Raw genomic sequence first — 27,996 nt, 5'->3', positions numbered from 1 at the left:
GGACCCAGAAATGACTCACTGGATATCTCTCACATTGGCATTTGCCAGCTTCCTGGCAGCTGCCCATGCAGCATCGGTAAGGCATTGGTAGAGATGGCTTTTTTTATTTTACAGATCTATAAGGAGCAATTCATCATAGTTGGGAGACACATGCCAATTTTCCTCATTTGTTATCAGGATTCCCATTTGCCATTGTTCAAGGATACCAAAGAGATATGGCTTCCAAGAGCCCAGTTCTCTAACAGAGAAACCCTAGTCGGCTTTGAAATCTTTGCCTAGGAGAGACCTTGCTGATGCAGTATAACTACCTTATGTCTCGATGCTCAGTCTTGCCATGGTTTGGCTGCTCCTCACCCAGATTTAAGCCTCCTACACAGTGTTTCTGCTCATGGCTGTGTATCAACCTACATATGAAATTGATGATCATTAGCAGCTGCTTGGTATAACTGGTTAGTCATACGCCTGACTCTTCTGCTACAAATTTCCTGACTTTATGCAACTGTACAAAGTGTGCAAGTGTAAGAATTGATGCTGGTTTGAAGTCAAAATATAGTCACACCAAATATTGATAAGATTTAGTTTCCATTTTGTAAAGTGCTAAAATGAAACAATTAAAATCTAATTTTTTTTTTTAAAGCACTCTTACTTTACAGCACTTCATCATATCTGCTTTAAACTTCTGCACAGTAATATATATGCATAGTGTGTATGTGTGCGTATATATATATATATATATATATATATATATATATATATATATGTGTGTGTGTATATATGTGTGTGTGTGTGTGTGTGTGTATATGTATGTGTGTGTGTATATATATATATATATATATATATATATATATATATATATATATATATATATATATACACACACACACACTATCCCAGAAGTCTGGAATCCCAAAATGTATTCAATGTTTTTATGCAAATGCTCCATTGACAGCCTTGGACTTTGCAACATTTCTGTATACACTAAACATATGATTGTTGACTTTTTCATGTAGTACAGAACTGATGTTAAATTTTCACTAAACCCAGGACCCTGCATTCACTATATCTGGTCTCCCACAGTACACACAACATGGAAATGCAATTATTTTAGCAAATATAAACTGCTAAATACCTTTTCTTATCAGCAGTTAGAGCAGTCTTGTGACTTGTAATAGTGTCTGGCTGAGCACTGGTTAAAGTTTGTAGGAGATTTCATTCAGCTATGGCTGTCCTATGAGGCTGCATAACCCCTGAGCCTCTGTCTGGACAGTATGGATTGGCCCTGTGCTGATCACATGCACCCTCCCAAAAAAAAAAACCTCTCTAGACATACACCCTAAACTGAGCATGTACAGTGTCTCCTAGGGCTCTGTGCTATCAACAGATGGGTTGGGGACAGTAGAAGAAGGGGAGGATCAGAGAAGACAGGGGCAAGCAACCTTTTTACACAATTTTGGAATATTATTATTATTATACAGGATTTATATAGCGCCAGCAGTTTGCTCAGCGCTTTACAATATAAAGTAGTAACCCTTTTTGGTTCCAAAGTGAGTATAACCAGCATGCTTTACTGCATATACAGACTGATTTTACTGTTGTGGGTTTAGTAACACTTTAAGTGCAGAGAATGTTTCCTCTTTTGGTGTACTGATTGTTCTAGGTTGGTTTTGACATACTATTGACCCCAGAAAATAAGTTGAGTGATGTTTGGTCTGGAAACCTTGAAGGCCTTTTAACTGGACCTCATCTTCTGATCCAACTGTTTTGAAAAGGTTTGATTTTGATTTTTAAAAAAAATGTTCACAGCAATTACAAACAGTGGTTGGGCTGTGTCTTGCTGAAACCACATTTTATGTTCCAACAATAGAATGTCATCTGAGAGGCCAGGAAAGATTGTAACATGCAGACCTACGTTTCCTCTGTCAAATGTACTACCAAAAAATATGGCCCAATGAATCTGTCACCAAATACTCCACCCACGCCATAATTAAAGGACCAGTTTGTGCATGGCTCTCAGCCATCCAGTTCAGGCTGTTTGCAGCCCAGTAACATGCACCATGGATGGCTGACACTACCATGAGGCTTCATCATTGTAAAATACCAGCAATTGCCATTGTGTTATCATCATACTGTTCCTGGTCAGCTGCACTTTATCGGGATGGAAATTATGATTTCTGATCATTTGTTGCCTGTGGATCCAGACTTTTGGGACACCATGTATATCTTTTTTTTTTTTTTACAGCTTGGAGTTGTGTACACAGAAGGAGGATTTGTGGAAGGAAGTAATAAAAGAATTGGAATTTTGAATCCAAGTTTCATTGACAGTTTCAAGGGAATCCCCTTTGCTGCTCCTCCAGGAATCCTTCAAAAAGCTGGGAAACATTCAGGATGGTCCGGTATGTCTCCTGGAATTTGTACAAACCCCTTGTACTTCTATATTACTTTTCAGCACATTAGAGGAATGTCTTTGAGCATTTCAAGTCCAGGGTAATTTGTTGAAAGTGGGAAGTGCCAGTGAACAAATATTTCCATCTCTGGCTACACAGCCAGGTATAAGATACACTCTGAAGGCTTATTCTGTTCAGAACTGGTGCTGACTGCACAGTCTGATATGTAAATAATCACCAGATGAAAACGTGCTACATCTTTTTTTAAAATGCCATAATGAAAATATAGCACTGTATGCTAGTAAAATAGTATATCAGATTAAAGTTCAATTCTAGCCTCAAGCTAGCCTTACACTTATATTTCTCCCATTCTGCCCCTGAGCTGAGCAAGAAAACAAATCAGTGGATTCCCCCATCCATATTAGACAGCATGCATAGAGGAATCTCCCCTTCTGGCTATTGTATTCAAGCACCTTCAGCTAGCTTAATATCCGAACAGTGACTAAAGCTGATAGGATGAAGTTATTGTTTAGCCGACAATTTTTCATCTGGCTCAATTGATTTTTAAATTCATCTTTATGGAGCCGGGTGGTGCAGAGGAGGCCACTCACAGCTCAAATATCGGCTGATTCAGCAGGAATCATCCAACATTTGAGCTAGGTATGGCTAACTTAAAGCGGAGCTCCACCCAAAAGGGGAAATCCGCTTTAAGCCTTTGTCCTCTGCCCCCCATTAAGGATTGGCACCTTTCGGGAGCGGGTACCTGAATTTGACAGGTACCCGCTCCCACTTCTGCTGCAATCGCCTAGGCAATCGGAAGCGGAAGTTGTCCTCTCACCCGTAGTCTTTTGGGACACGTGTCCCAGAAAACTATGGGGGCCATTCACAAAGCACGCTACTCACGCATGCGCATTGGGCACCCAGTTGTGAAGCCGCAAGCTATCACAGCAAGGTGCCCACACTGATGATGCCGGCGCCAGGGAGAGAAGAAGGCCGATGAAATCAGCGGTGGTGAGGACACCGTGGGATCGTGGGACAGGTAAGTGGCTGTATTTTAAAAGTCTGCAGCTGCAGTTTTTGTAGCTGCTGAGTTTTATTTTTTTTTTTTATATGTTTAGGTGGAACTCCGCTTTAAAGTGGTTGTAAAGATAGAAGTTTTTTTTTTTTACCTTCATGCATTCTATGCAAAAAACCTTCTCTCTGCAGCAGGCCCCCTAGCCCCTTCAATACTCACCTAAGCCTCCTCTCAATCCAGCGATGTGCACTGGAGTCTTGGTTATCCCGGGACTCCCTCTCCTCATTGGCTGAGACAGAAGCAGGAGCCATTGGCTCCCGCTGTTGTTAATCACAGCCAGTGAGCCAATGAGGAGGGAGAGGGGGCTGGGCCGAGCAGCAGCTCAGTGTGTTAATGGACACAGAGCCTGCTTGGGTGCCCCCATAGCAAGCTGCTTGCTGTGGGGGCAGTCAACAGAAGGAAGGGGCCAGGAGCACCAGTGGGGGACCCAAGAAGAGGAGGATCCAGGCTGCTCTGTGCAAATCCACTGCACACAGCAGGTAAGTATATGTTTGTTATTTTAAAAGAAAAAAAAATGTTGTCTTTACAACCACTTTAAAGTGATTGTAAAGTATCATTTTATTCTCAAAATAACAAACTTGTTATACTTACTTGCTCTGTGCAAAACCCGAACCTTCTCTTTTGGGGTCTCCCCATCAGTGATCTTAGCTCTTCCTCTTCTCTGAGTGCCCCCAAAGCAAGTTCTTGCTATGGAGGCACCCATACAGGTTCAATCACAAGCTGGGCTGTGTGCGTCTATAGACAAACACAGTGTGTTTTAGCCCTGCACCCCAACCCCTCCCACACAGGATTTGACTGACAGCAGCAGGAGGCAATGACTTCCACTGCTGCTGAGTCTCCTGTGAGAAGAGAGAGAGGGGAGAAGAGCTGCTGTAGATGGGTACAGTGCTGTATCTAGATCAGGCTCAGGTAAGTGTTTAGGAGGGAATAGGGGGAGCAACTTTTTAAAGGATTTTACCTTAATCCAGACAATGCATTAAGGTACACAAAAACGTTTTTTCCTTTATAATCAATTTAAGGGTTGAGGGTAATTGTTTAGTTTCCTCTCACTATTCTAATTTCGTGGTTATTCATGGAAGTTAGCAGGATCTCTATGATGGAGACACAGACAGCTTTGATAGATTGGGTAAGGGTTTAGCTGGCCATTCACCAATTGAATTTTGGCTAGTTCCTGATGAATTGGTCAATTTGCTTTCTGGGTGTCCCTGTCAGCATCTTCCCATCTACATCTTTCGATTGAAAAGTACAAGAAGCACAGTGTAAAAAAAAAAAAATCTATCATTGTACAGCAGCCAGCTTTAGAAACTCTGTATGGGAAGTCATTATTTGTAACTGGGAATATGTAACAAATATAAAGAAGGTGGTATCACAGTTTGGTTGAAAAAGTGGAAATATACTTTAAGCTTGATTTGAAATGTAGTAAAGATGTACACTTTAAATATAAAAATGAAGGACTTCTAGTAGTGGCTCTTATATATGAAGCTTAGATTTTGAGTTTGATTGCTCTCCATTTTTTACAATAGGAACCCTGAAAGCCACAGACCTCAAACCACGTTGTCTCCAAACCACACTGACCCAAACTGACACCCGTGGAAGCACTGACTGCCTGTACCTGAATATCTGGGTCCCTCACTCCGGTAAATCAGGTGAGTAGGTGAGATAGGTTATATGTATCTAAAAGGGGTGCAACTAGACAGGCATGGAGAACTATTTAGTCTCTATTTTAGTGTCTCTTACTAACAGGCCTTTTTGTTTTAAACAAAATTGTGTTGTCCCAAAACCTTGTCTTCACCAACCTGAAATCCCTATATACAGTATCTCCCAGAAGTGAGTACACCCCTCACATTTTTGTAAATATTTTATTCTTTTCATGTGACAACACTGAAGAAATGACACTTTGCTACAATGCTTGTATAACATAACAGTGTAAATTTGCTGTCACCTCAAACTAACTCAACACACAGCCATTAATGTCTAAACCACTGGCAACAAAAGTGAGTACACCCCTAAGTGAAAATGTCCAAATTGGGCCCAATTAGCCATTTTCCCTCCCCGGTGTCATGTGACTCGTTAGTGTTACAAGATCTCAGGTCTGAATGGGGAGCAGGTGTGTTAAATTACGTGTTATCGCGCTCACTGTCTCATACTGGTCACTGGAAGATCAACATGGCACCTCATGGCAAAGAACTCTTTGAGGATCTGAAAAAAGAATTGTTGCTCTACATAAAGATGGCCTAGGCTATAAGAAGATTGCCAAGACCCTGAAACTGAGCTGCAGCACGGGTGGCCAAGACCATACAGCGGTTTAACAGGACAGGTTCCACTCGGAACAGGCCTTGCCATGGTCGACCAAAGGAGTTGAGTGCATGTGCTCAGCGTCCTATCCAGAGGTTGACTTTGGGAAATAGACGTATGGGGGTGGGGGCCTCAGCCTGTCAAAGCTCAGACCATAAGCCGCACACTGCATCAAATTAGTCTGCATGGCTGTTGTCCCAGTAAGCCTCTTCGAAAGATGATGCACAAGAAAGCCCGTAAACAGTTTGAAGACAAGCAGACTAAGGACATGGATTACTGGAACCATGTCCTGTGGTCTGATAAGACCAAGATAAACTGATTTGGTTCAGATGGTGTCAAGTGTGTGTGGCGGCAACCAATTGGGGAGTACAAAGACAAATGTGTCTTGCCTACAGTCAAGCATGATGGTGGGAGTGTCATGGTCTGGGGGTGCATGAATACTGCTGGTACTGGGGAGCTACAGTTCATTGAGGGAACCATGTATGCCAACATGTACTGTAACATACTGAAGCAGAGCATGATCCCCTCCCTTCGGAGACTGGGCCACAGGGCAGTGTTCCAGCATAACGACCCCAAACACACCTCCAAGATGACCACTGCCTTGCTAAAGAAGCTGAGGGTAAAGGTTATGGACTGGCCAAGCATGTCTCCATAACTAAACTCTATTGAGCATCTGTGGGGCATCCTCAAATGGAAGGTGGAGGAGCGAAAGGTCTCGAACATCCACCAGCTCTGTGATGTCATCATCAGTGGAAGAGGACTCCAGTGGCAACCTGTGAAGCTCTGGTGAACTCCATGCCCAAGAGGGTTAAGGAAGTGCTTGAAAATAATGGTGGCCACACAAAATATTGACACTTTGGGCCCAATTTGGACATTTTCACTTAGGGGTGTACTCACTTTTGTTGCCAGCGGTTTAGACATTAATGGTTGTGTGTTGAGTTATTTTGAGGAGACAGCAAATTTACACTGTTATACAATCTGTACACTCACTACGTCACATTGTAGCAAAGTGTCATTTCTTCAGTGTTGTCACATGAAAAGATAGAATAAAATATTTACAAAAATGTGAGGGGTGTACTAACTTCTGTGAGATACTGTGAATACATCAGCACCGGATTTGTATGGGAATTTCCCAGTCAGGCTGTTGATATTCCAAGTAAACTTCTTTTCTCTAAAGGACTTGGACTGTATACCTTTATCACACCTTTGCGTTTTAATACATCCAGTTAAAGTAGATGCAGTATATATGACCTACTATTTAAAAAAAAAAAAAAAAAAAAGAGCTGCAGCATTCACTTTTACTGCAGCATCCACACTTGCAAATAGGAGCCGTTAGCTATTGTAGGAGACCCAGCAGCCCTATTGAAAGCAATGGGAGGATGACAGCTCTTGCAGCTAATCATGGCCCCTTCCATATAATTGCTCATGGAGCAATTACCTGCAAATGATGGGCCCTGGATGCAGGCTGTCAGAAGCTGTCAGCCTCCCATTGTTTTCAGTGGAGCTGCTGCCTACAGCTAGTTGCAGGGAACTCCCACTGGGTCTCCCCCATGTAAGTGCTAATGTCTCCATTCTCAAGTGTGAATGGTGCCTTAAAGTGCACTTTCCCTCCCTCCTGTTAAAAAAATAAAACCATGCCAAGCTTCACTTACTTTCTCCAAACTCTAGCGCTGTCCCCGATATCCTGTTCAGGTCCAGCATTGGATGTCCTCTTCAGGGCAGAAAAACACTGCCCATGAGCCCAGCCTGTCATTTCTACCCTCTTCCCCCTTCCATGTCATCAAACAGGCTGCACTCATAGTACTCCAGGACTGAGCAGCCCTCATATGTCATTATAGGAGCACTGCTCACTCCTGGAAGAAGAGGAGCATCTTTCTGGTTTGCCAGCAGACTGACTTGATGTCTGCACAAAAAAGGGGTATGTAAATTTGATTTTTGAAGATAAGGTGTGGGGGGGGGGGGATTCGCGAGATGCTGCATGGCTCGCGAATTCAGAGCAGAGTTGCCATTCTCATGAGGGCTGTGCCTGTTTCCACTACAGGGGCTGAAAAGATGTTGCAGCTTTGTCTGTTGCTGAAACCCTCCCACTGTGAGCTGCAGTGTCTGGGAAGAGGAGTGTGTGAGACACAAAGAATGATTTGGCTCAGTCTAGGACAGCCTTTCTCAACCTTTGCAACACAGAGGAACCCTTGAAATGACTTTTCGGTCTTGGGGAACTCCTGCTAAAAATTACTATATCTACAGCTCATGATACATTCGTGTGATGGTCAGTGGGGAAAAAGTTTCTTACACTTGTGGCCATTGAGAAGAATTACCCCTTATTGATAGCTTAAAATATCAATGGTGTCAGTGGGAACTTATCTGAGAGGTGGATATTGTCCGTTGCTCAAAGAACCCCTAGCAACCTCTGGAGGAACCCTAGGGTTCCAGATAGGAAGATAAAGGGAGTTTTTTTGTTGACTATATGAAGATTTTGCATCATCTAGTAACTGGATTTAATACTTGTTTTCAAAGTCACAAAGAAGACTATAGATGAGCAAATGAACAAATATAACTAACATTTTATCTTCCTTCTGCTATATATTGTGAATCAGTAAAATCATTGCTGGTTAAGATTTCCTTCTAAAGTCTGCAGAAGTAACATCTACTGCTTACAAAGATAGATAAAATGAAGCATATAGGGCAGCTTCTTATTAAATAAAGTATACTGGGAATGCCTTCTTTCATTCAAGCACAAAATGTATTACCGTCTCTTATCTCCTTCCCTTCAGGAAATTTGCTTTTACACTTCATGGAAAACGTGTGCTGTATCAAAATGTATTATTATCGCAATTGTGCATTTAAAGTGGTTGCAAACCTTGGACATAGAAAGCATATCCCTCTATAGTGTGTACTTGTCTCTATCCAGAGCACTACGTGTCATGTATGTCTTCTACTTCGTTCCTCTGCTATCAGCAAAAAACACTTCTGACAAGTTTTCCTGACCCCAAGAGAAAAAAGGTGACGGGAGGGAGCGACAGCAGATTGACAGCCTCAGCTCTGTTCCTGTGTGCTGTGTGTGTTAGGGGGGGGCTGTGTCTCTTCCCTCCAATCACCTCTCACAGCTCTCCTCACTCAGCTCTGCAGTGTGTAATTTCAGCTCTCCACCCCCTTTTTTTCTGAAAGCTCAGGTGTACTTTATACATTCTGGACTTTAAACAGATGAAGAGAAGGCTGCAGAGAAACAGGCACAACATATGTTGGGGGATTTATGTATCACCTGAGACCAGTCACTTCGCTGGGTATATGTTAAGGTTTACAACCACGTTAAGATAGCAGAAGGCCTCACATGTCAGATGAGATCAGATAAGAAATCTTTTTGTAGCCAGATGCAGGCAAAAACAAGAATTCTTAGGTTGCCTCCTTACGCCTAAGGAGAGGCTTGAATAGAAAATCCCATCTTTGATAACTATTCTCATTTTGTTTTCAGTGTCCACCAACATGCCAGTTATGGTATGGATCTATGGTGGAGCCTATCTGTTTGGCTCAGCTGAAGGAGCCAATGTCTTGAACAACTACCTGTACGATGGTGAAGAGCTTGCTCTCCGTGGCAACGTCATTGTTGTGACCTTCAATTACCGTGTGGGACCATTGGGATTCCTGAGCACTGGAGATGCCAACGCCCCTGGTAAGGCCTAGGAGTTAACAATAATGCGAAAGACTGCTGTTAAGTAAAAGACCAACTCTTACGTAACAAGGAAATTCATCTTTGACCTGCTCAGAAACATTACATTACTTAAAACTTTTTATTTATTTTTGTTATAGAGTAAGGAATGGTTAAACTGTTTTTGTTTTTTTTATGGTGTTTTTTTTTCATGGGTTTTTTTTTGTTTTTTATGTTTTTTTTTTTGTTTTTATATGTTTTTTTGTTACTGTCTGTATTCTATAGAGGAAATTTACCTTCACTTCCTGTCACAGACACACAACAAGCAGTGAAAGGAAATCTCTTCTTAGAATTTTGTCACTTCAACAGTTGTCGTTGTTGGTAGATTTGACCTCACCTCCTGTTCTGGTGGCAACTGCAAATGTTTCTTTCCCACTGGCAAACATCACCAGAACAAATAGAGAGGGCAGTGAGGACACCAAGCAATAGAAACCAGACAGGGTTTTAACATGTTCTCAGTCTATCCAAAGCTCAAAAGGGAAGTTTTTGTCTTGTAGCAACTTATTCTCTGTAGGAAATGAAAACACTCTCTTATATTCTAGGTATAGCCAGCACATTTTCTTTTAGTTTTAGCTGGTGTAGGAATGCATTACAACCCCTGCCAAGAGTTTATTGCTGCTCGTGTTCCAGCTAGTAGAATCACTTTCCCCATTTGTCCTGGTGACCATTGTCACTGAGACAAAGGTGAGGGAAAATCCAAAATGTCACCAGAACAAGAGGTGTGTGAGAATCTACCAGTGGGGACATTTGTTTCAATGACAACTGTGTAAGTGGTGAATTTTCCCTCATTTTATAGAAATTTCCTCTCACTTTCTGTGCATCTGTGGGATAGGACGTGAAGAGAAATCTCCCCAACTGGAAACAGACAGTAAAACATAGCTGAAACCTATCCCTACTAAAAATAAAATGTTTTGGCTCTACTTACACTTTTACATAGTGACATAGTCTGGCTGAAAAAAACAAAACAAAAGTCCATTCAGTTCAACCATTAACCACTTCCAGTCTAGACACTTTTACCCCCTTCCTGTCCAGGCCAATTTTCAGCTTTCAGTGCTATCACACTTTGAATGACAATTGCACAGTCATGCAACACTGTACCCATATGAATTTTTTAGCATTTTTTTGAGACAGATAAAGCTTTATTTTGGTGGTATTTATTCATCACTGGGATTTTTATTTTTTTTGCTATGTAAATGAAAAAGTCCAAAAATTTTGAAAAAAAGTGTTTTTCTTATACAATTTGGGCCAAAATTTATTCCGTTATCTTTTTAGTAAAAAAAATAAAAAAATAACCCAAATTAGTTTATAACCAAAAATTATAATTTTTTTAAATTTTTTTTTAATTTTTTTATATTATTTGTTGACCCATGGTGAGACTATACTACTTGTGGGGGGTGATGAAGATATATATTTTTTTTTTTTACACTGATTGCTTTTACACCCATAAAGGCTGTAAAACAATAATTTCTCCTTCTCTAGCTGGTGTGAATAACCTTGTACCATGTGACCTCCGTGATCATTCACAGATTTCACACATAGTAAGCAGTGATGTCAGAAGTGACATCTTGCTTACTACTCTGCATGTGATCACTGATTGGCCAATCAGTGATCACATGATCGGGACCTCACACAGAGGTCCTGTCCGACGATCGGTGTTCCACTGTGTCCCGAGGACACAGTGGGCACCGGATCGCGGTGTGTGCACTCCCAGGGAGCGTGCACAAGCAGGGTGTGGGGAGGTCATTTATAAACAGCCACCCGACCCTCCACTGCCACTGTCCATCCGTTTATATACAACGGTCGGACGGGAGGTGGTTAAAAAAAAAAAGTTATCCTATACCCACAGTTGAACCAGAGGAAGGAAAAAAAAACAAGCAAAGCATGATCCATTTTGCTCCTGCAGGGAAAGAAATTCTTTCCTGATCCCCCGAGAGGCAATTGGATATTCCCTGGATCAACTTTATTTAACTGCATGTGTATCACATGGAACCTGTAATATCCTATGGCAGGGGTGCTCAGCCTTTTAACCACTTGCCGACCGCAGATAGCCGAATGATGGCCAGTTCTGGGATGGCGTCATATGACTTCCTCCCAGAACGCGCCCTCCTGCAGGCCCCCCCCCTTCCCTCGGGGGCACGTACCCGGCAACACACACAGCTGATCACGTGATGTGGTAAAAGGCCAATCACAGCGGATCACAGCAGATCACCGGTAAATGCAGTTGCCGGTTAACGGCTGCACTTTCCTCACACTGTCACGGCGTGAGGAAAGTACTGCCGATAACCGGCAATTGTCAGAGGAGGGATCGGCACCGATAATCAGGGCACTGATGATCAGTGCCCAGCAGTGCCACCCATCAGTGCTGCCCAGCAGTGCCGCCTATCAGTGCCCATCATTGTTGCATATCAGTGCTACCTATCAATGCACATCAGTGAAGGAGAAAAATTACCTGTTTGCAAAATTTTATAATAGAAACAAAAGAATAGAAAAACTTTTTTTTTTTTTAATTGTTTCTCTTTTTTTGTTTATAGCGCAAAAAATAAAACACTCAGCGGCAAGTGCATACCACCAAAAGAACGTTCTATTTGTGTGAAAAAAAGATAAAAAATTTAATATTGTGCAGTGTTGTATGATCGCGCAATTGTCATTCAAAGTGCGACAGCGCTGAAAGCTGAAAATTGGCCTGGGCACGAAGGGGGTAAAAGTGCCCGGTAGGCAAGTGGTTAAAGAGTGAGGACCACTTAAGTAATTTGGTAACCAGTTGCGGGCCACAATGATATAAAAAGGTTCAGAATTTCAAGTCTTTCATTTTGGATAGCATAATGAACATTTTCCTCCTGCAGTCGCCGGTGGGAGAGAGAGGAGGAGAAGCCACATTTCAGCTGAGAGGATCGGTTCCTGTATATTCTGCCCCTCCTGTCCAAGTGTAAAACAGAATGTGACAAGGAGACTGCACAGGTCCCTGGAGCATAGCGCGGGATCACCAATACGACCGCTCATTCTACACTATTGGTTGGGTGGTGTGATAAAAACACATCTCAACTATTGGGTTTTACTGACCCCCAAACTGCAAATATAAACAAGACCTTACTGTCCTGTGCCCCATAAAGGCTGCTTTCACACTGATGTGCTGCAGTTTACCTGCACCGTGGGTGCTGCGCAGTGCACCTGTGGCTTTCTTGCAGGTTAGCTGCGCTTTGCCATAGACTTCTATTATATCTTGTGAGTGTGGTGCACTTTCAGAAAGCTCTACAAAATCCACAGGATATAATAGAAGTCTATGGCTCAGTGCAGCATACTCTCAGGAAAGCTACAGGTGCACTGCGCCACACCTGCGGATCAGTATGAAAGCAGCCTAATAGTTGTTAACCCTTTTATAGGTGTTGCAAAAGTGCAGTGCATGTGATGTTTAATACACTGATCTACTTTTCCTCTTCCAGCTTTTGCTGGCATCACTCTCCAGGCTGATAGATAGGTCCCAGGCAGGGGCGGACTGACCATTTGGGCCCTCGGGCAATGCCCGAGGGCCCGGGATCAGTAGGGGACCCCATGAGATGCCTCTGGTACCTTTCATAGGCTTTTTTGGGTGTGGTTTGAGTGTGAGCGAGGACACAGGGGCACCATGTTCCCCTATTTCCCGGGGGCCCCATGAGTTGTCAGTCCGCCCCTGGTCCCAGGTGAAGTGCACATGGTATCACTCCACCTGGGACAGCAGCCGGTGCTACAGAGGAAGCATCGGCTTATGTGGTTCCTGCTCCTTCCGCTGCTGGTGCTGTCTTGATACACTCTGATGCTCTGGGATGGCGGGTTAGTAAGCCCAGATTGCGATCAACGGATTGCCGACATGAACTTCCCTGGTTTGAGGTCATGGGCCACATCAAAGGGCCACAAGTTGAACACCCCTGCTCTATGGTCACGTTTTGTAATCCCAAGACCCCTTCAGTCAGGCAAATCTCATACTATCTGTCAGTATGTCCAGGATTCATTGTCCTTGGCTTTGCTCAGAATGCCAAGGTAATTTTCTCCTAGTGTTCTATGAAGAGCAAGCGATGTCAAGGAATAATCACATACATGTCATTTAGGAAACTATGGTCTGTGGGATCAACATATGGCCATTGCTTGGGTGAAGAGGAACATTGCTGCCTTTGGAGGAAACTCCGATAACATCACCATCTTCGGAGAGTCCGCAGGAGGTGCCAGTGTCTCTCTGCAGGTAAGCAGAGCCAAATAGACGTGCAAAATGAAAACATTTGTTATGTTTTGTTTCGTATTTGATTAATTTTGTTTCGTTTGATTAGTTAAATTAGTTCAAACGGATTCAAAAACAATTCCAACTGATTCGAAAATCATTCTAACGTTACAATCCACAATCCATATGTGTTTTTGATGGTATATGGACTATATGAAGAGTTGCCTGACCATATTGGAAAGTGCAGCAAAATATTCACAGTGCCTTTGCTGATCACTACTCACGCATAGCACAGCTCACAATTTTTTGTAAAGTATTTGTCTTTTCTAATCTATTCTATTCTTTTCTGATCTTTTATATTCTATTCTAATGTATTCTGTTCAAATTCATTCTATTCAAAATTAGAATTTCAGAAGGCAGTTATATTCTTTCTATTTTATTCTATTCTATTGTTTCTCTATACCATTTTTTTTTAATAAACATTTGATTAATTTTCATTAAATTACGTTATCAGAATCCAAAAAAAAGAAAAAATTATCACATTGTTCGGCTACTTAGAAAAAACACAAACCTTATCATTCATACCTTTAAACAATTCCCTCCCCCTCTTCCTCCCCCACCCGCTCTGGTCCCCATCTCTCCCAGTGTTCTCCCTTCCCTATCTCATTATTCCTCTTTATTTCTTCTTTATTCTCAGGACTCCTTGCTCCTTCTTCCTAGTCCATCTAGCTCTCTCTAATTTCTCCACCTTCTCCATTATATGATTTTCTATAGATATCCCATTTCTTCCACCTTTCCCGAAATCTCTGTTTTATCCTCCTCTAGATGTCCGTGTTCTTCCATCCTATAAACGTAATCCATCCCACTTATACAGCCCTTTATTTTTGGTTATTCTTGTTTCTGCCAAAATTTAGGAATCAGTCCTTTTGTAGCGTTTATATGATGGAATACCACCAAGTTTTTATATTTCTCTACTGTGTTCTCTGTTTTATGGAATAAACAAGTCCCTGGGTCTTTTGATATACTCTTCCCAGTAATCCCCTGTATTTGGTATATTATCTCCTCCCAATGTTTCTGTTATACTATTATATTCTTTGATTCTCTATTCTAATCTTTTCTATTCTTTTATTTTCTATTCTATTTCTTTATTTTCTGTTCTATATTATTCTATTCTTGTTTTCAAATTCAAATTTGTTTTCAAATGTGTTTTCGAATTGATTAGAATTTCAGCCGAATTTAGGTTCGTAATTTCAGATTCGTTCTAATTCGTTACTATTGTAATTTGGAATTCGGATAAATCCAAATCTCCGAATAACGGAAAATTTGTCAGAATTTCAATTCTAGAGCCAAACAATGGTGATACATATCACATGACTGTAAAAGTGAATGCGTAGTGCTCTTTAGGTCTTGCGGTTGCTTTCATCAGCCATAACTTTATGACCATCCACCTAATATTGAGTAGGTCCCTCTTTTGCCGCCAAAATAGTTCTGACCCATTGAGACATGGACGCCACTAGACCTCTGAAAGTATGCTGTGATATCTGGCACCGAGCCATCAGTAGCAGATCCTTTAAGTCCTGTAATTTACAAAGTGGAGCCTCCAAGGAATGGACTTGTCTTTCTAACACTTCCCACAGATGCCTGATTGGATTGAGATCTGGAGGATTTTGAGGCCAAGTCAACAGCCCAAACATATTACATTTCCTGCTTAGGTTAGGGTTTTCTATTTTATTTCAATATTTTTTATTGGTTTTGGAAAAAGGGATAACAAGATGGGCTGCTCAATGACAGTAATGTGATGCACCAATAAGAAATGGGAGAGCAGAACGGAGGGTAGTCCAAGACACATCAGCAACACGAACAGGGCAATCAAGCTTCCCATGATAAGGTGCCCTTCTGTTTGGGTACCAATAAATGTGGGTTCTCAGCTGTAGGTAAAGATAAGGGATGGAGGAAAGGATGCAGGAGAAGATGAATGGAAACGGGGAAAAGGTAAGTAAGTATAGAAGGGGGAGGGCATGGAGGGGCAGGGGGGGCAGTTCCTTCCTCAGGGCTCAGAACTAGATGAATGAAAATGAGGTATTCATGAATAGCTATGAGTATATGGATCCAGAGTTGGAAGTACATACTGAAGGCAAGGTTCCCAAACATTAGGAAATGTCAGCTGGGAGTCTGTGAGAATGCTAAAAAGCTTTCCATTAGCAAGCAAGGCCAGGTATGTGCATAAACATGGGCGGCACAGTGCCTTCGTGGTTAGCACTTCTGCCTGGCAGTACAAGGGTCGTTGGTTCGAATCCCAACCACGGCACCACCTGCCTGGAGTTTGCATGTTCTCCCTGTGCCTGCGTGGGTTTCCTCCGGGTACTCCGATTTCCTCCCACACACCAAAGACATGCAGGTTGGTTAATTGGATCCTGTATAAATTGTCCCTAGTATGTATGAATGTGAGTTAGGGACCTTAGATTGTATACCCCTTGAGGGTTAGGGACTGATGTGAATGTACAATATATATATATATATATATATATGTGTGTGTGTGAAGCGCTGCGTAAATTCATGGCGCTATATAAGTACCTGAAATAAATAAACATGCATGCTTTGTATCCCCAACACTTGCATATGTTTACAGTGTACTGAAATGCTCCAGCACTAACCTATTCTAGGGGAAACAATAGCAACCAACTGGGAACATCAAACCTGAATGATGAATTTTTTCACACAGAATGTTCGGTGGGCTGAGTTGAAAGCTATTTTGTAAGATGATCATCTTATGCATGTGGGTATGTTTGTAATATTCATTCCTGTTTACTGCTCTGTCCCTTGCTGCTGGTTGTAGACCCTGACTCCTCATAATGTTGGACTCATCAAACGTGCCATCGGCCAGAGTGGCACCGGTCTGTGCCCATGGGCTATTCAGCGGGAACCTCTCTTATCGGCTCAACAGGTAAGAAGTGTTGATGACTTTTAGATGTAGTTTATATCCAACTGAACATACAGTATGCCGTATATTCTCTCTATGGTTTCCTTTAGTCACCTGGGAGCAGCTGTAGGAGTGGATGCTGGGCCCTGTGTGACCTCCATGACCATCTTAGGTGGGGGCAGAGTTTATTTAAGCCACTGACCCCCTGAATTGAGGTGCATTGTGTAAGTGGGTAGTATAGGGACAGGTTCCCTGTCTCTTAGGGACTGCACCTAGTGGCAGAGAAATAGGGAAAGAACAGGGAATACGCGATCTCTACTTAGGAGGCCTTCTTTTTGGGTTGGACTGGCCAGGCTGTGTTCCCGCTTCGCATTGCAGAAGCTGTCAGCATCATTCAAGCAACAGAATCACTGCTGTGTATCCTGTAAGTGGCTCCAGACGGCTATGCAGGGATGTATTTACCACAAGGCACTTGCCTAGGGCGGAATTTTTCAGGGGGGCAGCACATCCCCTCAGAAGAATGGATGAAAGAAGGGACACACGCGCAATGGGAACCAGGTGGGATCCAAGAGAGGCTGCTTAATAGTGTATGTGGAGCCTGACTCTACATACAGGGATGTCCAGAGCTTTGAAGATAAGTGTCTGGGGGGCGGAATGATAGTGGAAGGCTTTCCCGAGTAGGGGGCAGGGGTGTTGTTGGTCAATGTTAGGCTCTCTCTGCGGGAGGGGGAAGGGGAGGTGGTGTTGGTCGGTGCCCATGGGGCAGACAATTTTTGTGTTGCCTAGGGCAGCACAAAACCTAAATACACCACTGCGGCTATGCGCACCGTCCAAGCCTGGATGTACCTTGCTGGAAAGTTTTACGATATACAGTTCATATTACTCAGCCCCTGTGTGATCTCTGCTGTCGGCACGCCATGCTGCACCCTGCTCACACGCTAAGTGAGAACATCAAAATTTACAGGTTTGGAACAGCTTTCTTAAAGCTCTTGAAGTAAACATGTCATGAGAGGGATATGGAGGCTACCACTGATACATCTGGAAATGCTGGTTGCCTTGTTTTTAGTCTGATCCTGTGGCTTTATTACCTTCATGACCCACCACTATAAATCAATGTTCTCCAGGATGAACTTCAGACTTTATGAGCTCTTGAAGCTTTGATCTGTAACCACTCAAAGTGGTCACCAACTAAATGCTGGGCATGCATATACCTTTGACTTCCGCTGATGTAGCTGTGTTACAGTGGTGGGGGCAAGACACACCTTTGTAGAATCATACTCACTGATTTTCCAACCATGGACTTAGCACTGCTTCTCAAAGTAGATTCATGGCAGCCTTAAGTGCTGGAACCTTTTCCATGTGTCAGCTTTCCTGATAGATTCTCCTTAAAACACAAGCCAAAGAACTATAAAGGAATACACATACAGTATGATCCATGCAAGCCTGCTGTGCTTTATGGCTGTATAAATGACACAATGTCAACTCTGCAGCCCTGCTTCTCAAATATATGACTGTCAATGTATATGTAGCAAGTTAAAATAACACCTTTTGTCAATATTTAATGCTTTTTATTCTTTCCCCAGATAGCTAGAAAAGTTGGCTGTCCTGTAGATGACACTGCTGCCCTGGCCAACTGTTTGAGGGTTACGGACCCCAGAGCCCTTACCCTGGCTTACAAACTGGATCTGGGAAACCTTCTCTGTGAGTTTTTACTGGGGGGGGGGTATTATAATATATATAAAAAAATACATGCATCCATGTTACACAATAGATTATTATAAATTTGTATGAACTGCCCAAAGCGATGTGTAGAGTCTTTAAACTCAACTCCTGTTCAGGTCATTATCAGTGCATGTGTTTTCCTGTCCTGTGACATCTACTGTCATTTTTTGTCCTTTTGTTACAGGAACAGGAGGGCAGATGACATCTTTCCATCAGGGTCAAGTGATTAGTTTGAGCAAGAGAGTGCTCTGGACCAGTAGAATGGTTCATAATAGATATTAGGTGGTTCCATGGGTGAATGATGGTGTTGGCCTTCCTTTGGAGATATGGGCTGCTACCTTACTGATATGACAGAGCTGTCACTTCAGCTGAGAAGATACTTGAGTAGAGAGAGAGAGGAGTCCAGAATAAAGGGGACTCTTGATGAAAAATATAATCCTTTTTTGGAGTTACAAAATATGCAGATAGAGCCAACATGTTTCAGAGGAGTGGTTGCCCCCTTCATCAGGGCTTTTGGTACATTCTAACGGAGATGTGCCTAAGTTTCTTATAAAAGCTGATGGCTGCTTGTGAGATGTAGAGGCAGCAAAAAACTGTGATCCATTTTCATAAGAAACGTAGGTACAATTGTGGAGCCTACTCATCTCCGTTAGAATGTACCAATAGCCCTGTAATAACTGAACATACATCCCTTCAAAAAGAATAGTGCATCTTCAGTGAGTATTGCAGTGCTGTCTGCATTCCTGATGGTTACAATCCTGGTGATGACTGTTTAAGGGCTCGTTCACACTTGACTGTTTTACCAACGCTTGCCAAACGCCCCTATAGCGTTTGGCAAGCGTTGGTTCGGCGTTTGCGGAGCGTTTTAATGAAACCTATAATGAAGTTTTAATGGTGTTACCATTCCGCAACTGCACCGCAAACGCCGGCCAGGCGTTTGCGGAGTGGCACCATAGACTAGAATAGGAGGCTTCAACGCCTCCTGACTCGACCAGAGGCGTCCATTTTGCCGCGACGCGACGTTAACGCTCCCGTTAGAACAGCTCCATGTGCTGCAATGTGCAGAATTGTCAGAGGCATTTGGGAAGAGGTAAAAACGTTTCCCAAATGCCTCTCTGCCGCCTGCACACAACGCTAGCCTAAAAGGGGATTTCCCATCAATTTTCATTACTTTCTTCTTTCATTCTTTTGAGTCTCTGGGACAGGAAGTAAATGGAAATCTTTCCCTAGGGGGCATAGACAGCTCAAAATTATTTGTTATTTTTAAGTGTTTCTAAAGGCAAGGCATCATATATTCTCTGCATTAAGGTAAAAAATGTCTCAGTAAATGTATCACCCCCATACCCCATACATTTACCTGAGTCCTATCTTGATGCAGCACTGTGCCCGTCTGTAGCCAGTGCTAGCTTTCTCTCCCTCTTCACATAGGCACAAAGGCAGCAGTGGAATCCATTGACTCCTGCTGCTGTCAAAATTATGTGAAGCAAGAGTGGGAGAGCAGGGCCAAGTTGTGCTGTGTATGTCTATAGATTCACACAGCCTGGCTCCGGGGCGAACCCGCATGTGAGCCCCCATAGGAAGCAGCCTTTGGTGGTGAACAAAGAAGAGGAGGAGCCTAGAGCTCCGGCAGGGGACCAAGAAGACAAGAATCCGGGAGCTCTGTGCCAATACCATTACACAGAGCAAGTGAAGTATGACATGTTTGTTGTTATTTTTTTAAGGAAGCCTTCACAGCTACTTTAACCCATTTCTATTCTATCCAAAACTAAAAAAATTCTATACACACATACTTTGGGTTGCCTGGAGCTCTCTTTAAATTGTCCTCCCTTTCTCCCTACATGCTAGACCCCGTTGTACACTACTTGGCCTTCTCAGCAGTGATCGATGGAGATTTCCTCCCCGATGATCCAGTTAACCTGTTCTCCAATGCTGCTGATGTGGACTATATGGCCGGAGTCAACAACATGGATGGACATTTGTTTGCTGGCATGGATCTAGCTGTCATAAACGAACCACTGCAAAAGATTACCTCGTACGTATCTGACCTTTTTACTGGAACCCCAAATATTCTACCAATTAAAATTCAGTGAGAAAAGAAGCAGTATTTAGAGCATTATTTCAGGCATGTGGAGCAATTTTACTACTTTGGAAAAACCCTTTCTATCCCACATATAGAGAATGGATAACATCTATGGGACCGTTCTTCGATATGAAGGGATTATGTATCAAATAAACAATATTTTTGACTTTTTGCTATTAAACATGTCCAGTAAAAAAATCTAATTTCGTCATAAATTTAGACCAAACTGTATTCCACTACATGTCTGTGCTACACAAAATCCCAATACGTGTAAATGAATTGGTTTACATGAAAGTTATAGCGTTTGCAAATGGCGGTATATGTACTGGGATTTTTTTTATTTTTACCAGTAATGGCGGCAATCAGCAACTTATAGCGGGCCTACGGCCAGCATTCTGACACTGGGGGGGACTGACATCTCCAGTGACACCAATACATCGCCCACATGTTAACCCCTTCTTGCCCAGTGCCATTAGAATAGTGTCAGTGCTATTAGCACTGATCACTATCAGTGCTAATAAAAAGAACTGACAATATACTAATGGCACTGGGCAAGAAGGGGTTAACATGTGGGCGATCAAAGGGTGGGCTGTGTTAGTGCTTTCAGCTGCTATGCAGAACCATGCAAAGCAGTGTGCAGGAGCTGACGGGAGAGAACTGTATTGTTTATATAAAGTTCTCTTCCTCCATTGGTAATGCTCCGTGATCACTGTGTGTTGGCGAGTAATCACTGGCTGGTACCCAGTGATTGACAGCTGAGGCCACGAGTTGGGCGCTTGCGTCCCCCTACCCATACATGCAAAATCACGTATATATCTGCTATAGGGCGGCGGGAAAGTGGTTAATGTTACAGTGGGGGAGATTTACTAAACTGGTGCACTCAGAATCTGGTGCAGCTGTGCATAGTAACCAATCAGCTTATTCAATTAAGCTTTGACAATAAAACCTGGAAGCCGATTGGTTTTCTATGCAGAGTGTCACCAGATCCTGTGTGCTCCTGTTTTAGTAAATCTCCCCCAGTGTCCTTTGTCAAACTGAATGCTGCATTGGAAGCTCTTCCTTTATTATCTCCGGCTCAGCAATGTCAATGTAGTCATAAACATAGAAGCACCACCTTCATCCCTGTTGCTCTGAAGTCTCATGGTGGCCACACATGTATCAATATGATCATTTAATGCAACTAAAGTGATCAAACAGAATAATAGCTGTAAACCACAGACCTTCCATTCAATCAATTTAGTGAGCTTTTAATTGATTTCCATACCGGAAAGTTGATAGGCCATGGTGGAATTTTATCAGCTGTTTCATCTGCATGTTTGTCTGGCAATGCAGATGGATGAACTGATGATTTTGTTTTAATAGATTGAAAACATGATCTATTAGAGAGAATTGATAATGTATGTATAATTTTTTTTTTTGTTTAATAATTTTTTTTTTTATAACCTACAAGAACAAGTAGATTGCTTTATTGTATGATGAATAGTAGAAGTACAGCTTGGTAGAGAAAACTGCTTTTTAGAGACCTATAGAGCATTTAAATGTTATCTTATTTTATAATGTAATATCTTATTTGCTCAATTAAATTTAATATAATTTTATTACATTTAAAATGATTAAACAAATTATCCCATTTAAAGCTAAATTATTAAAATAATCTACGTTGTAAACATCTAGTTATATTTGAATTATTTTCATTCTAAAATTTGAATCGATAATGAATCACATGATTATGGTTGCTTGTACATAGATCAATCACAAATTGCTACATGTGTGGTCACATTAAGAAAAAAATCTTAGCAAAAATCAAAATGTTGCAGGGAACGCCTCTAATTTGACTTGAAGCTAAATAAATTTCTGGGGCCCTTATAAGCTCAGCTGGTGTACAGAATACACCCATTTACAATACAGCAAGGAAATATTTTTTTCTAATGAAAGGAAAAAGCCAATTTGCAGTCCCTGCTAGGTTTGCTGGTCAGTTTGGCCTGGGACATAAATATGCACAAAAATAAAATATGTATGCAAAAAAAAAGGAATTCATACTGTATACCAAATACTATCCTTACTTGTATTAAACACAAACCGTAATCAGAATATAGTAATTACCAACATCCATTAGACCAGTGGTCTCCAAACTGCGGCCCTTTCCTTGCCTTTATCTGGCCCTTTGAACATTATTCCTTCCTCTGACACCAACAGTGGGGTATTATTCCTCCCACTGATACCAATGATGGCACAAAAATTCTTCCTCTGACACCATTGATGGGGTACTATTCCTTCCACTAACACCAATGATGGGGCACGATTTCACTCACTGACACCAATAATGGAGCACTATTCCTCCCACTGACACCAACAATGGAGCACTATTCCTCCCATTGACACCGATGAAGGGGCATTATTCCTTCCACTGACACCAACGATGGGGCACTGTTCCTCCCACTGACATCAATAATGGGGCACTATTCCTCTCACTGATACCAACAATGAGGCACTAATACCAGGGAAGGGGCACTATTCCTCCTCCTAACCACAGGGGTGCTGTGTAATTATTTTAGCCCTAATGACCACCAAGCCTGAGGCATTATCTACTCCCACTGGCCACAGTCTGGCCCTCTAATATCTGAAGGACAGTAAACCTGTCCATTGTTTAGAAAGTTTGGGGACTCCTGCATTATTAGACCATTGTAGTTTTAACTCTGTTCTGTTACAAACTGGAATATATCCATTTTCTCATTTGACCGCTCTTCATTTGGGCTTTGTCATTTCTTACAGGTCTGAGGTACAGAAGCTGATCTCAGATCTTACACTTCCCAAAGGAGCGACTGGAGCAGATGCGGCTTATAACCTTTACACAGCAAATTGGGGGGCCAACCCTGAACAAGAGCTTATGAAGAAAACAGTTATTGATGCAGAGACTGATTTCATCTTCCTTGTGCCCACTCAGGAGTCTATAGCCCATCATGCAATGGCCGCCAGGTAAGTGGCACAAAAGTCGGTTTTACCATCATTTGAAAAGACAATTGGCAAATTGAATAGGCACCAAAAACACAACATATCCACACAGTAATTGTAATTCTCATGCTCTGATTGATCCTTTGCACCCAGCCTCTCCTTGCTGTAGATCTCTACAATTGGCAGTGGTGCGGTATTCTAGAATTTCCTCGTACAAGGAAAGTGAGAAAACAAAAACAGCTGTTTCCCATTCCCACAGTTGCCCGAATATAATGGCGCTGCAGAATATTGATTACTTCTGTTAGGATGCAGTGACTGCTCAGCCGGCTGTGACGATCGCGACGTCAGATCCCAGCCCTTCTCACCAAACTCGTGACCGAAGGACTAGCCAATCTAAAACCGCGATATCACGTGTGTAATAATGCCATGCCCAGCTGCACCCTGCACAAAGATTTTCCAGCTAATGGACTACAATCTGTGTACCTGCAGCCTGGAAGCGATTGTTACTGGGTCAGGTTAATTACGCAATTAACCCTTCACACTGCCACCACCTCCTTTTTGTACAGAGAAAGAGGGAACTCGGCAATATTAGCAATAACTCTATGATGGTTGAAATAATCGTCTGTATACCACTGTCACTGCAGTGACAGTGGTATACATAATGGCGCTGCAGAATATTGATTACTTCTGTTAGGATGCAGTGACTGCTCAGCCGGCTGTGACGATCGCGACGTCAGATCCCAGCCCTTCTCACCAAACTCGTGACCGAAGGACTAGCCAATCTAAAACCGCGATATCACGTGTGTAATAATGCCATGCCCAGCTGCACCCTGCACAAAGATTTTCCAGCTAATGGAATAATCGTCAAATAATCGTCTGTATACCACTGTCACTGCAGTGACAGTGGTATACATAATGGCGCTGCAGAATATTGATTACTTCTGTTAGGATGCAGTGACTGCTCAGCCGGCTGTGACGATCGCGACGTCAGATCCCAGCCCTTCTCACCAAACTCGTGACCGAAGGACTAGCCAATCTAAAACCGCGATATCACGTGTGTAATAATGCCATGCCCAGCTGCACCCTGCACAAAGATTTTCCAGCTAATGGACTACAATCTGTGTACCTGCAGCCTGGAAGCGATTGTTACTGGGTCAGGTTAATTACGCAATTAACCCTTCACACTGCCACCACCTCCTTTTTGTACAGAGAAAGAGGGAACTCGGCAATATTAGCAATAACTCTATGATGGTTGAAATAATCGTCTGTATACCACTGTCACTGCAGGCAGGTTATACAGAGGGTTAAACACACATAGTAGCGCTCCTCAGCAGCAGGAATTCGTAAGTTACATTAACCTCCCTAACGGCATTCCCGAGTGTAGCTCGGGGTAAAATGTCTGTACCAAAAGCGGTAACCCCGAGCTACACTCGGGCTTACCATGCGGCGCTGCATAGGGAATCCCTGCAACACTTACCTTGTCCTTGGCTCCCACGATGTGTCCCCTGCAGCGTCCCCGGCCATCTCCTCCGGCGGATGCCGGCATCCGCCTCCTGTGTTCCGGTCCCTGTGACGTCGGGACGTATGGGCGCCGGCGGCAGGAAATTTGAAAATTTAAAAAAAGTCATTTTTTTTCAAAACGATTTTACATAGTAAAACATTGCTGTTTCAACCCATTTCACATACATTTTGTCCCTAGTGCTTTGTCCTGTCCCCTGTCTGCATTTTGATTGTTCTTTCTGCCTGGAAACTTAGAAAAGTCCATGGCGTCCAAAAAGTGTCCCTTTAGGTCAAAAGCGGGTTTAGATCAGCTAGAGAACAGCGATAGTAAATCAGAACCACTTGCAGAATTGAGTGATAATGATTCGTGGAGAAATTCGTCATCAGACACTGAAAACAATTTTGCGACTTTGCTCAGCGATGTGTGAACTTGGCGCTATATTTCAAATGTCAGTGTTTTTGGTTTGATTATATTATTGAATTAAATGTATGATTTAGAATCTTGTTCAGACAGATTTCAGTGAGTTATTCCTAAAAATTACAGTCTACAATAAAAAAAACTACATATTTCCATGCAAAATAATTGTACCGCATTCAGCACCAAAAATATGAAATAATCATACCGCTAGGGAGGTTAAAGAGCTTTAGAAACAGTTCAACACTTTCAGAAAGAAAGATTTATTACTAAAAGGTCAAAGGGGTGCAATAAAAATATTTACAGAAAAAAGATCACACACACACACACACACACACACACAAAGGAGTTTAAAGGGTTAAAGTACTTGCCCATCAGCCTTGGGTTAAGCAGTTTCAAGTCTTATGAGTTCAAAAAGGATTTCTTGTCTCTCACTCAGTTTCGATGTTAAACAGGAGATCACCGCAGGGTGTGTCCTTACAACAGAGAACCAATGGTCTCCTTTTGGGGAGGGAGGTGTAGGTGGAGACCCAAGCAACAACAAAAATCCCTCTTAGCTTATTTTAGGATTCATAACTTATTCTAGGGGCATTTGCCGGCCCGGTCACTAGTACATTAATACTCAGCCGTTTCTGCGGAATGGTTAGAGGTGAAATATGTTATATACACTTGAATGGTTCAGGAGATATACTTTCCTGCCCTCCTATATATTCCAGCTAGGGAATATAACATATCAAATGATTTGTATTAACTCAACCAATCTGACAATATGCCTGGTTTTTATGTAAGTCTCTCATATGCCAGGATATGAAATCATAGGGGGAAAATGGATTTTGAATGTGGTGTCTAGTTTATTACTTCTCTGGAATGTCTTTGAACTCAGTGAAGGGCTTGGTTTACGCTTTTACGATGTCCCAGATTGCACAGACAGCTGGGCCCCAGTTCCCTTGGGGGTTTTATAGCTCGGAGCTACCTGCTGTGCTTTGGCTGCCTGTGACCTCTGTCATCACTCAGGCCACATGTCACCCCACAGCAAGGGAGGGGGATGAGGAAAGATATAATTGTACAAGATGGACGATCCTTCGCCAAGATGGAGGTTGGAGCAAAATGGTTGAACCGCGTCCATCTCTGTGGGTAAGATTGCTACACCGACAACTTTCGATCTGGTTCAGTCAATTTTAAATCCATATTTGTTAAGCTGAGTAGTGTTTAGAGGACCACCGATAGCTCAGAATTCAGCAGAAATTGGCAAAACTCGAGCGGTCTATGGCAAACCTTAGTATGATGTTAGGGATTATTGTATATTTATTGCTAATTTACAGTAAGCATGATACAATACATAGAAGAAATTGGAACATGTTTTAAATTCAATTCTGATGTTTAAATCCCTCTTTTTACAGGACAGGAAAGACCTACAGTTACCTGTTTTCTCATCCCTCACGTATGCCTATTTACCCTAGCTGGGTGGGAGCTGATCATGCTGATGATCTGCAGTATGTTTTTGGAAAGCCTTTCGCCACCCCTGCGGGTTACAGACCCCAGGATAGAGATGTGTCAGAGGCTATGATTGCTTACTGGACCAACTTTGCTGCAACTGGGTAAGCAGGACGTTTTATTTATTGACGTCATCCAGCTGGTGTGATTGACACCTCTAAAAATGTGGACTGTCAGGAAGATGGTTTGCCATCATGGTAGACATTGCATGGGCAGCACGATGCATTTGTGGTTGGCACTTCTGCCTTGCCGTAGTAGAGTTATAGAACCAGGACTCGACCTGCATTGAGTTTACTTGTTCTCCTTATGCATGTGTGGGTTTTCTCCTACACACCAAAGACATGGTGGTAGGTTAATTGGCTCTGGTGTATGTATGTGAGATAAGGATCTTGGTTTGTAGGCTCGGGACTGATGTGAATGTACAATGTAAGTAAAATGCCACTTTCTACTGCTAACCTCTCTCCCATATTCATTTTCCTTCTTAATATGGCCATTTAATTTTTGGAAAACAGGAGGTCAAATCATGGCAGGGATTACATAGGAAACCATTTATTCACTTTATGCAGTAATGAAGAATTCCACCACACTGATCACCAGAATTTTGCATTAATGGTGTGAAATGCATGAGGAATGCATAGTATGTAGTGAAATATTTGTTTTTTTATTTCTCAGTCAGTAAAAGCAGTGGGTCTTGTTGGGAAAGTAATGTGTATTAATGGGAATGTGAAGCTGGATGAGGGTTTAGGTGGGAAAAAAAAATGTATAGATGTTTTTGTCTTCATAAATTTGCTCCAATGTTGATTGGTGGTTCAATGGCTTGTGCCTATATTAGATATATCAATTGTCTTTTCTGTTTTGTCACACAGCGACCCCAATCAAGGTGCATCTAAAGTCCCCACTTCTTGGCTTCCTTACGACAACCAGTACGGTCAATATCTCGAAATTAACAAAGACATCACCTACCAGTCTATGAAAAAGGGACTAAGGACTCCTTATGTCCGCTTCTGGGTCCAGACCTACCGCAGCCTACCTAGCATATAAAGAACTTGTTCAATGACCAATCAATAAAATCACATAACCTAGCAATGACTATGACTTTTTATTTCATGCCTATCACTATAGAGATGGCACAGATGTTTTGTATGCCTACAATAGATCTAAAACTTCACGTGATGACAGTTTCATAAAGTACCGTCTATCAAACCATTGCCATATGAAAAGTAATTCCTTTTTTTTTTTTCTTTTTCAAAAGCAGCCACTGGTGTGT

The 27,996-nt window shown here is 42.3% G+C and overlaps 1 protein-coding gene across 1 annotated transcript; it reads left to right on the top strand.

The window, feature by feature from the left end:
* Positions 1–4: 4 nt before the first annotated feature.
* On the top strand, positions 5–27,811 carry LOC149463538 (bile salt-activated lipase-like). The gene is made up of 11 exons (XM_089675353.1): positions 5–76; positions 2,240–2,393; positions 4,983–5,105; positions 9,224–9,421; positions 13,540–13,670; positions 16,483–16,590; positions 18,150–18,267; positions 20,134–20,320; positions 23,141–23,344; positions 26,636–26,833; positions 27,596–27,811. The coding sequence occupies exons 1-11, from the start codon at positions 11–13 to the stop codon at positions 27,768–27,770; spliced, it is 1,662 nt and encodes a 553-aa protein (XP_089531479.1). The 5' UTR covers positions 5–10; the 3' UTR covers positions 27,771–27,811.
* Positions 27,812–27,996: the final 185 nt, after the last annotated feature.

The sequence above is a fragment of the Staurois parvus genome, unplaced genomic scaffold, assembly GCF_062004578.1.
Source record: "Staurois parvus isolate SC_StPar_1 unplaced genomic scaffold, SC_StPar_1.0 ptg000154l, whole genome shotgun sequence".
Lineage (NCBI taxonomy): Eukaryota > Metazoa > Chordata > Amphibia > Anura > Ranidae > Staurois > Staurois parvus.
Note: the sequence above shows the minus strand (reverse complement) of the source record. Positions and strands in the feature narration are given on the sequence as shown.